The sequence below is a fragment of the Chenopodium quinoa genome, unplaced genomic scaffold (assembly GCF_001683475.1).
Source record: "Chenopodium quinoa cultivar QQ74 unplaced genomic scaffold, ASM168347v1, whole genome shotgun sequence".
Lineage (NCBI taxonomy): Eukaryota > Viridiplantae > Streptophyta > Magnoliopsida > Caryophyllales > Amaranthaceae > Chenopodium > Chenopodium quinoa.
In genome coordinates, this window is record NW_018742577.1 from 1,717,537 (window position 1) to 1,728,886 (window position 11,350).

The 11,350-nt window shown below is 31.0% G+C and overlaps 1 protein-coding gene across 1 annotated transcript; it reads left to right on the forward strand.

Moving 5' to 3' along the window:
- The first annotated feature begins 4,172 nt into the window (after positions 1–4,172).
- On the forward strand, positions 4,173–4,910 carry LOC110720689. The gene has a single exon (XM_021899743.1). The coding sequence runs from the start codon at positions 4,173–4,175 to the stop codon at positions 4,908–4,910; it is 738 nt and encodes a 245-aa protein (XP_021755435.1).
- Positions 4,911–11,350: the final 6,440 nt, after the last annotated feature.

Sequence of the window (11,350 nt, forward strand, 5' to 3'; positions counted from 1 at the left end):
TAATAGAAGGAGTATAATTTTGTGAAAAAAAGAGTGCGTCAGTAAAAAAAATAATAAAATAAATAAAAAGTTAAAAGTAATTATTTTTCCTACACGTAAAATCAACATATTATATTATTGGCCTAATTGGACCATTTGTAATATATGGCTGGTAATTGGGTTACGGAGACTTTGTAAAAATGTGTAAAGTTCTAAGCATTTGCTAACATTGATCTGAATACACTTCAAGATTCCCTTGTATAGTATAGTTTCTGTTGTGTCCTAAATTTAGTAGTTTTTTACTTCCTTAATTTCATCAACAAAATCACAAACTTATACAAAAATATTACAATTGAATATGAAAAATACCTGATTCAAAAGATTTAATGGTAAATCAATGTACACTAAAAAAAAAAAAAAAAATTAGTCATACATGGCCATATTTAGAATTATAATTATGTGGTTATTCGTATAGGAGTAAAATTCTATTGTTAATTGGATTTTCATATTAATTATAATATGTGGTGTGTTGTTATAAGTAAAATTCTATTGTCAATAAAAAGATTAATTTTTTTCAAAATAATTATAAATTATTTTATGTATACTTTTTTTATTCTAAACATATCTATCCAATCTAATCTAACGTGGCATCTAATCTAATCACAATTAATAACTATTTGTCGCCTACGTGGCTCAACACTTAGCGAAAAACTAGAATGCCAAGTGTCACTCTCTCGTGGGCTGGCTGCGAGACCGGATTTATTTATTAGTGAAGTGATGTGATATGATATGATATGATATGATAGTTTTGTGTCAGGGCGATGCCCAGGTTGCTAAAATTTTAAGATAATATTTTTAAGTTAAATACGGTCAAATAATTCGTTCTGATAATGTAGTATATTTGAACATACGATATCATATGGCTTATATTTAATTTATATAATAGTGTACTTTTATGTTATTATTAACTTGAAATTATATTTATTGAATTTAAATTATTTTCACTGAACTGAAAGTATTTTCACCAAACTAAAATTATTTTTTACCGATTTAAAATTATTTTTATTGATTCTTTAATATTTTCTTAAATAAGTTAAATAACAACGCATTTTGTATGCGACTATAAAACTGACCGAGTAACCCTTGTAATACTAACTGAGTAACCTCTAACACTGACTAAGTAACCCCTATCTATAACACTGATTGAGTAACCAGTATAACATGACCAAGTAACCCTTATAGCACTAACGATGTAACTTTTGTAATAGTTGGTGACACGTTTGACCAGCTATGTATAAAAGTTTGTGATTAAATATATATTATAAATGGATCTGATTTTAAAGAACTTTAATTTTTTAAACGAATTTGATGATGGAAATTGAACATAGTTATAGGATATTTATTAAAAGTTATGATTAATTTTGTATATGAAATATTAGAATTCTATCGATAATAAAACTCTATACAACAATTTTAGCTTAAAAATCTATCCAAAAAGCGCTTATTTAGTATCATATGTGTTACAATAATACCTATTTTTTACCTACGTGGCGCAACACCTTGGCTAAAAACTGGAATGCCAAGTGTCGCTGTCTCGTGGCCTAGCTACGAGCTGAGACCGGCTTTATATATTAGTGATATGATATTAGATTGTATTTTTTTATGTATTCTTTTTAATACATGTATTTTTTTTTAAGAAATACATAATATAAATTATGAAAATCTATTTTTATAATATTAATTAATATTCGAATTTATAATTATAATTAAAAATCACAAAATTAAAATTGTTCATCATTATTCATATTGTTCATCATTGTTCATCAATATTCATTAATCATGTCATAGGTTAGCCCCCTCATTCCCAAAATCAATGTTAGTTGTTGATAAATTCGCAAATCCGGACTAAAATCAGGATAAAAATTCGTAAACAAATTGTGTTTTTGCATTTTGTTTTTTGTAGTTTTTGATTTTAGGTTTTTGTTCATAAAAAAAATCTCAACAACAATCTCATTTATAAGTATTTGCAAAGGAAGAATTCCGCTTTGAATGGTTCGAAAATATGATTTATGTGGACTCAAATTGTGCAATATTGTCAAAGAACAAGGAGTATCAAAGTTTGTAGAAGATGAAGTGGTTGTATTTTTTTTTGTTCGCAACCCCTGTTTGATCCGATAAATGTAATTAAGTTTTCTCGAACTTGTTTGTGGATTAGGTGACTTAAACTATGTTTGGTAATGTCCTAACTAAATACAGGTAATTACCTAATCACAAACAGATTACAAAAATCGCAGATCTCGATTCTGGATCAAACAAGTTTGCGAAAAAAAAAATCGAACTCTAAATCGCAGAGCACCCCCATTGTCCATTGATCGCTAAATAAAATTGCAAGATCTGTGTTTTAGATCATCATAATACACGCTCCTAAGGCTATTTTCATCCTCAAATCTGTCAAACAACTTGATTTTTACATAAATCAAAATTATCAATCGAACCCTAAAACGAAGTTTGTATACAAATCATGAAAGCAGATTCGAAACTCAATAAATATGGTCTTTGGGCGGAATTTTGGTCGAAATTTTGTCGGAGTTCCGAATAGATTATACAAGATTTTGGGGGTGGTTAATTAAGATCATGAATGAAGACCAATGATGAATTTTTTATTTTCTAAATTTTAATTATAATATAATTTTCGAAAATGATTTTAAAAAGATAAAAATAGATTTTAAAAAACAATAATTACGTATTCTTTTAAACATACATGTATTTACAATTATATATACATGTATTGTATATTTAAACTTTTAAAAATAAATAAAAAATTGATCAATCATAACATGACACATCATTATGTTATGGCGTCATTTTATTACGTAAAAATGCAACACTTTATCCCAATAACATGACACATACATGAAAAATGTTAAAGTAGACGTCCCATTTATTATTTATTACGTAAAAATGCAACACTTTATCCAAAATGTTCAAATTTGTAGTTTTTTTTTTTTTTTTTTTTGGAAGCTAGGTAGCAAGCAAGTACTCAAGGTAGTAAAATTGGTATACTCACGCATTTTCTTAAAAATTGCATTCACATGATTCACAATTTCACATCCAAATATCCAACTTTCTTATATATTCGCGCCCCGAATTTCACCGCGTTATCGCTATTCCACCACCATCTTCATCGACATCTCAATTTGTTTTCAAGGTTGTTTCATTCTTTGATATATTTGTTGCATCCACAAGGTGTTTGATGAAATGCCTAAGTGAGAAATTGCTTCTTGGAATGCTTTGATTTTTGGGTTGGTTAATTCTTTTTCAGTCATCTGAATTGGGGCTTTTTAACTTGTATATAGACTTGTAATTGTGTGAGTTTGGATTGCAGGATTGGTTATGGAGTTTGCAATGAATGAGCCTGGAACACGGTCCAGTTCTGGAGTTTGCATTGCAAGCGAGGAACACGGACTTTGCATTGCAGCAATTGAGCATGGAACACAGATGTCTGAAATGTGAGTTTTGATAAATAAAAAGGTTTAAGTATATTAAATTTAGGGTAGACAAAGGGTACGGTTCTGGAGTTTGCATTGCAGCAAATGAGCAGGGAACACAAAGGTTACGGTTCTGGAGTTTGCATTGCAGCGAAGGAGAGATAAGTACTCGCCGAACCCACTCGTGAATAGCTCATTTATAGGATCATGATACCTACATTTTGTCTCTGAATATAATACTTGATCACCACATGATTTACTCTGGAACTTATTGTTTAATTAGGAATTAGAAGACATAGAGGAAACAACTGATATGAGCTTGATTAGGATAAGACATCATCTTTCTTCAAAAATAAATAAATAAATAAGACATCCTCTTGCAGTTTTTGTACTGGTTGTTGCATAACAAACCATCCTGCAACTCATATCTTTAACTGATATAATGTACATGTACTTGTATATAATATTAACATACAGAAAGTTTCATCATTGATCGATTCGTGAGTTGGCTAGTTTGCTACGAAGAGACAATCTGAATAAGCCCAAGAAAGACCACGTTATCTCAGTGAGTCTCATTTATTTTTCTGATTCTTTTGTCTTCTGTTACTTTGGTATAAATAGAGGCTGAAGAATGAGATATTCAACAACTCAAACTTCTATCTTACAACTCTTAGCCTCTTAACAAACTAAAAAAGAATATTTAAAATGGCTTCCATCCATACTCGATCTTTCAGTTTCCCCTCAAACTCTCACCCCGTTTCTGAGCAGTTGGATCAACAATTAAACAGGTTGAGATCATCTCAAGCTGCTTCTACTTCATCCCTTACCAGCAAACTTAGCGGCCTTAATGATTTATACAAGTGTGTTGAAGAGTTTCTTCAACTGCCCCAAAATCAGAAAACCTTATCTCAATCTCAACAAGTATTAGATGGATCTCTAAGACTCAATGACATTTGCTCAACATCTCGAGATGTCTTGGCAGTGTCAAAGGAACAGATCCAAAACATTCAATCAGTTCTTCGAAGAAGATGCAGCGGTGAACTTGACATTACCAACGAAGTCGCTGAATATCTAAAAACCAGAAGAGCTTCCAAGAAGACAATCAAGAAGTGCTTGAAAGATATCAATGCAGTTGAGCCCGTTGCCATTGAGAGCATGCTCAAGGATGTGCAAGCGTTGACTGCTGAAGTCTTTAACTCCTTGTTGTCTTACATCGGTGGATCACAGAAGAGTAGCTGGTCTTTCTTTAACCAAAGATCTGAGAAGAAAGCAGCGACATCTTTTGATGTTGTTGATGCTATGCTTGTGAAGAAAGTGAATGTTGATATGTCACAACTAGTAAATTTAGAGTCAGAAATTCAAGAAATCGACGAAGTTTTGGAATCCTTGTTTAGGCATTTGGTGAAGACCAGATCAACTCTTCTCAATGTCCTTAGCAACTAGAATAGAAATTTATCCTTGTACAATAATTTTTGATACTGTGAATATACATACAAATGAATATACTATACATACAATTATCTCTAATTATATTTGTGTTCTCCATATTCATGCTTTCAATAATTCTTTCAATCGTTCCAAAAGTCTCTTGAAACTTGACAAAAGCAGGGTAAAAAAAAATATTTGACAGTTTGATGATGAGATACATGATTTATCGAAGTTAATATCCTTAATTATTAGATATTCTATTGAATTCTTGATTTCTAATTCAAAATTGTAGGGTAAAAAAATGAATCTCTGAATCAGAAATGTTTATAAAATTGATTATAAATAATTTTCACTAAAATAAATTTTGATTGAATGATACATACGCGCTGAATTGAGTAGTGAATTAATAGCTAATTAGCTGTTAGTATTCGATGTGTCTGCAGGAGGTTAAGAATATATTATAGTAACGGACTTCATGAATGCATAATATAGAATGGTCTCCTGCAGTCAGGCACACTCCTTTATTCTTGGTTCATGCACACGAGTTCATAAGTTTTTAAACGGGAGATATGGGTTGAGATTCCTATTCTTCTACTCGAATTTCACTCAATCTATTTAATATATATGCTAATCGATTGATACATGGTGTAATTTCCACCCGTGCATAGCTGTTGCTTCGGATCAGATCATGATGAACTTACAAGGAGCAGGATATGACATTGTATGTTAGATCAATATATACAATCTAGTTTTAATAGTCCGAGCATCGTTTGTGTTATAAAGAGGTTGCTAATCAATATCTTAAACACTATAATTTTGATCAAAATACTAATTAATTCGAACTATATGACCTACTTAGTAGTTTATGAAATCGTATCAATTATTAGAGTAAAATAATGCAATGTCCAATTTTGCTGAGTGTGTAATTATGGTGGAAGGTTAATATCAACAAAATGAATCTTAATTTCTCAAACAATGGGTTAAATTGTATGCATTATTACTATTAAGGGTGTGGGTGAATGTGTATAATTATAAACAATGAGGGTGAAAACATATTTACTGCCCTTCGATGCTAATACTACAATCCTAAGAGAGCGACCTCTAAGGCGTTTTCAGTCACTCTTTCAATTTAATAGGGCGAGATTTGTATCTAAGAGGACGACTTTGAGCATATATATTGTATTAACAATACTCCGTATGTTGTAGTAGTGAAAGTGATAATCGATTGGATTAGTAACTTTTTGCTATATGAAATGTCCCATATCGTATTTATTTTTTATGATTTACGGATTTATATATAGATATGTAATAATAAAAGATCACCCTCTTACAATAGGTGGGTAGCAATTTCAAAACAGAGCTTTACCCCTATCATGTTGGAATTGGAAAAATTAATGTACGTCCATTCGTAAAAGATGGACTAGTTTTTTATTTTGTTAATTTTCCAAAATCTTCTTAAGAGTTCTTCTACTAGACCTCTTCAAACTCAACTACCGAAATTTAACTCTGCAATCCTCAACTCATAAATTTTTTCAAAACATATACAACTACGAAAGGCCAACATCTTCAATTCCGGTCCAATGCCAATGCCACTTATTAATTCCATCTCATATCTTAACTTGAGTCTTGAAAAATCAAGACTATGATACAAAGACAACGACAACCAGTGGCGGATCCAACCTTGTTCAAGGTGGGTCACGTGACCCAGGAAAATAAAGGGAATAAAAAAAACATGAAAGCTATTATATCCTATATACATTTCCATGGTTTAGTGGTCAAGTGCTTTCATGGAGAACTTTCTTACTTGGCCCTTGAATGCGGGGATCAAATCCCATACCAAACCCTTTATGGTTATTTTTTTTTATTTTTTTTTTTCTCTCTCTCTTTTTACTCTTGGTTACTCACTAGTCACTAGCCTAGTAGCCTATTAGAGTAGAGTACGTTACTAACTTTTGTTTATTTTTTGTTTCATTTGTTTTGTATTATTGTTTCTAACTTTTCATTAAAATCATAGAATATGTATATTTTTTTTAAAAACTCTCATACTTAGCTTTTTATTTGACTATTTTTTTTACTTGACATTTTACATATTAGTCTATTAATTTTTATATATATTTTTTCATTATATTTTTATTATTGTATATATTATTTTACACAATTATACTTTTGTTTAGATGTATTTTACTTCGTATTATATACTCAATTAACTAATTTAAGTTATCTTATGTAATGTTAGATAACTTCGAGAGTTCAAACCCCTAAGGGAGAATTTCTGAATCCGCCTTTGCTTTATTTATTCAATCTTATATTTAGTCCATAATAGTAACCTATATTCATTATACGGAGTATATGTGAGTACTCTCAATTAATCTAATTGAAATTGTAACTTAATTTTTAGAATGAAAAGGAAAAAAAAACACGTGATAACAAGTTTCTTTAATCCCTATATTCAACTTCCTCCACAAAATCGACCTCTTGGATGGATGGATGACGGTGACCCATCACCTATAAAATCCTAAATCCGCCACTGACGACAACAATGCGCAAAAAATTGTGAATTCTTATTTTAAGACAAGGGGGAACTACTTCTAAATGATGTCATGATAATCCCCAAAATTTAGGGCCAATCTTCATATCATAATATGTTTTTACATAATGCAATTGATGTGTTTGGGTCTCATATATGATACGGTAATTGTGTGATTTTTCAGCTAGGCTATTTTCATCTTGCTCTTGAAATGGATTAAAAGAAGGAATACTTGGCCAAAAACAAAACATAAACTATCATATGTCGCTTATCATAATTATTCATTCTTATGCACAATTGTAATTTTATATTTGTAACATAAATTAGTAGATGGGTAGCAATAATATTATTAAATAACCTTATGCAATTTATTTTTTAAATAAAAAAGAAAAATGTTAAATTATGTGTCTTTTGTCTATTATATCATTGCATATGTTAGTATCCAATATGAAAAAATATAGTTAATTATTTTTCATTTTATATGATACTCTATTTGTCACATTTCATTCTTTACATTTTGATTTTTAGAGTTTCTAATACTCATCTCTTGATCGTGTAAATACTAATATGATGTAAGTAAAAAATTTGAAAATTGATATTTAAAAACTTCATTTCAAATCAAATCTAACAACATTTCACATAATATAATTTTGATATTTAAAATAATGTTTTTTAGTGTCAAGTTTTAAAATATTGACCATATAATAGTCAAAACGTGAAGAATAAAAAGTGACGTAGAGAGTAGTATCAGTGCGACAATGATGTATATTTTATTACGTATATAAAGCAATCTCTCTATATCCTTTTTTCCATGAAGAGTTAGCATCCTCTATTTTGCGAAGAGATTATTTGTAACAGGGTTTTTAAAATTTTCTAGATACATCCGGGTACACCTAGAATTAGGCACACCCTATAGCATTTTTCTGCTCATTAAATATACTTTGCATATTTTGAAATTAGATGGAAGTCCGTACGATGCACGGTTTTTTTTCACATAAAATATTTAATTATTTGATTTATTATAATCTACGTGGCATTAAAATTTTAGATATATCAAATCTAATTCGTTACTTTTATCTAGGTGGCGACATAAACAAATAATCGTTAAGTATCCTAAATAAATACAATGTAACTAATAATTACAAATATAAATTTAAACATAAGATTTTAAAAAATTACCCGGACATTGATGACCTAAAACTAACACAATTACTAACACAAAAATCGCTTGATTGAGTTTTGTATTGATATGTAATTTTATTTGTGTCGTATGATGTGTTAGATCTGCATGTAAAAAAAACATTTAGTAATAAAACATAAACATATAATTGTTGAGTATCCCAAATTAATACAATGTAAGTAATAATTAGAAATACTAATTTAAACCTAGGATTTTAAAAATTAAGCTAAAAATTACCCGGCATTGATGACCAAAAATTAACACAAAATGATTAACACAAAATTCGCTTGATGGGGTTTTTTATTGATACGAAATTTTGTTTGTGTCGTATGATGTGTCAATTTATAATGGTAGGTATCACAAATTTTACAAGTTGTATTTCTTATCATAAAACTATCAAAATTATCTTATAATGATAGGTATCAAACTTTATTATAAGCGTTTATCATTTAAATATTTCTTAGTATATTTTTTTTGGATTTCTTATACTCGTAGTATTGAATTAATAAATTTTTCTTTTCCTATATTTTTAATTTATATTTTTTCATTTTTTAATTCGTGGATTATAATCTACGTGGCATTAAAATTTTAGATATATCAAATTTAATTCGTTAATTTTATCTAGGTAGAGACATAATTTTTTAATTCAAAAATAAAAGTCCAAATTAGAAAATAACACCCAATAAAAAAACCCCGATTTTGATGATAACACCTTAAAAAAAAAAAGTTTTATTATAACACCACCAAAAATCCCAAAATTTTGGTTTCACCACCCACTAACGGATTTTTGGATGGAAACCATTAGTGGGGCCCACTAGGGACACGTGTCAATAAGTATTGGCTTAAAAAAAAGAGTAAAATTAGAAGAAAAAAAAAACACCCCTAAACCCTAACCCAGCCACCAGCCCCACCACCGACGGCAATCACTCCACCGCCGGAGACCCCCACTGCCGCCGGAACACCTTCCTTCACTAGCGCAACGTCACCACCACCATCGCCCCATCACCACAGCAACTGTCGAAGCGCCGAAATCCAAGCCCCATCACCAGCCCCAACCCACTAGCCGGCGCCCAATTCCACCCACAGCCCTGCCAGATCCAGTTGCGACCTCACCCCTTGTCGGCAACGCGAAACCACGAACCTTAAACCATCGAAAAGGATTGTTGGTGGCTGGTGTGGTTTCGACGGAGATTGGGAAAAGAGGTGGTGGTGGCGAATTTTCCTTTTCGTCGGTGTAGGGATCGTGATTTCGGCGGTAAAGGAGGGGCTGTGGTGGGTGGGGTTAATGGCCAGTGATTTCGCCGGTGAAGGAAAGGGTTCCGACGGCACTGGGGGTCTCTGGGGTGGAGTCACGGCCGCAGGTGGCTGGGTTAGGGTTTAGGGGTTTTTCTCTTTTTTTTGTATTTTTTTTAAACCAATAAACATCTGACACGTGTTCCTAGTGGGCTCTACTAACGGTTTCCATCCAAAAATCCGTTACTAGGTGGTGAAACCAAAATTTTGGGATTTTTGGTGGTGTTATAATAAAACTTTTTTTTTTACAGGTGTTATTATCAAAATCGGGGTTTTTATTGGGGGTTATTTTCTAATTTGGCCAAAAAAAAAAATACAAATCTTTCTTCTTATGGGTTGAAATAAATATATTTCTTACGTAACACTCCGAATGCTCTAAAAATTGCCTACTTTATTTATATAATAATAATATATATATATTAAATTTCTCAATAAAAAAAAAAGTAAAAAATTATCTTAGGTTGTCCTATGAAACTTACATAAACCCGGATATGTAAGAGTTTTTCTATATCACAAGGTCGGCTAATTTTCTGACGAAACGATCGGGGTAAAGTATTCTTCTTAATTCAAAGGGAGCACAAGTGCACAAGAGCACAACTGTACAAGTTTTGTACAACAACAACACTAGCTAATTGCGATGGTTGATTAAGGTAATTTCATTCTTGTGCAAAACTTGAATTTGCAAAATATGTCCTATATCGATGGTGTACTTAAACAGTAACAACATTATAATTGAAGTTGTCAATTGTATTGATCACCCAACTACAATAGTTGGGTAGCCATTATATTTCAAAGTCATGTTTATCTGTATAAACTAATGGATAGCCATCCGTTAAGGGTGGCCTAGTTTTTTATTTTTGAAAATTTTCATTACAATTATATACGAAGTATTGTTTTTTAACGATTATCTTCCGTATGATGATATTGACGGGTTATTTATGGAGTTTGCATTGCAAGGAATAAGAAATAAGTACTCGTCGTTCCCACTTGTCTATAGCATACATGATACGACATTTTGTCGCTGAATATAATAGTTGATCACCACATGAGTTACACTGAAACTTGGTGATGTACAAAACACATTGGTTGAGACTTGAGAGGTTAAAGACATCATGGAAACAGCTCAAAGGCGCTTGATTAAAATAGCAAACCATCTTGCAGTTTTTGTCATGGTTGTTGTATAACAAAACATCCTGAAATTCATTTCTTTAATTAATATCAGCTACTTGTGTATAATATTAACGATCGATTCGTGAGTTGGCTAGTTTGCTATGAAGAGACAATGTTAAATAAGCCCAAGGAAGTCCATGTTCTCTCTGAGTCTAATTTAATTTTTGATTCCTTTTGTCTTCTCTTACTTTGATATAAATAGAGCCAAAACAAATGAAATATTCAACAAATCAAACATCTATCTTACAACTCTAAGCCTCCTTACAAACTAAAAAGAAAATCAAA

What these genes read in the sequence shown, in the direction of transcription:
- LOC110720689 (XM_021899743.1), top strand. Translation starts at nt 4,173, where the DNA reads ATGGCTTCCATCCATACTCGATCTTTCAGTTTCCCCTCAAACTCTCAC.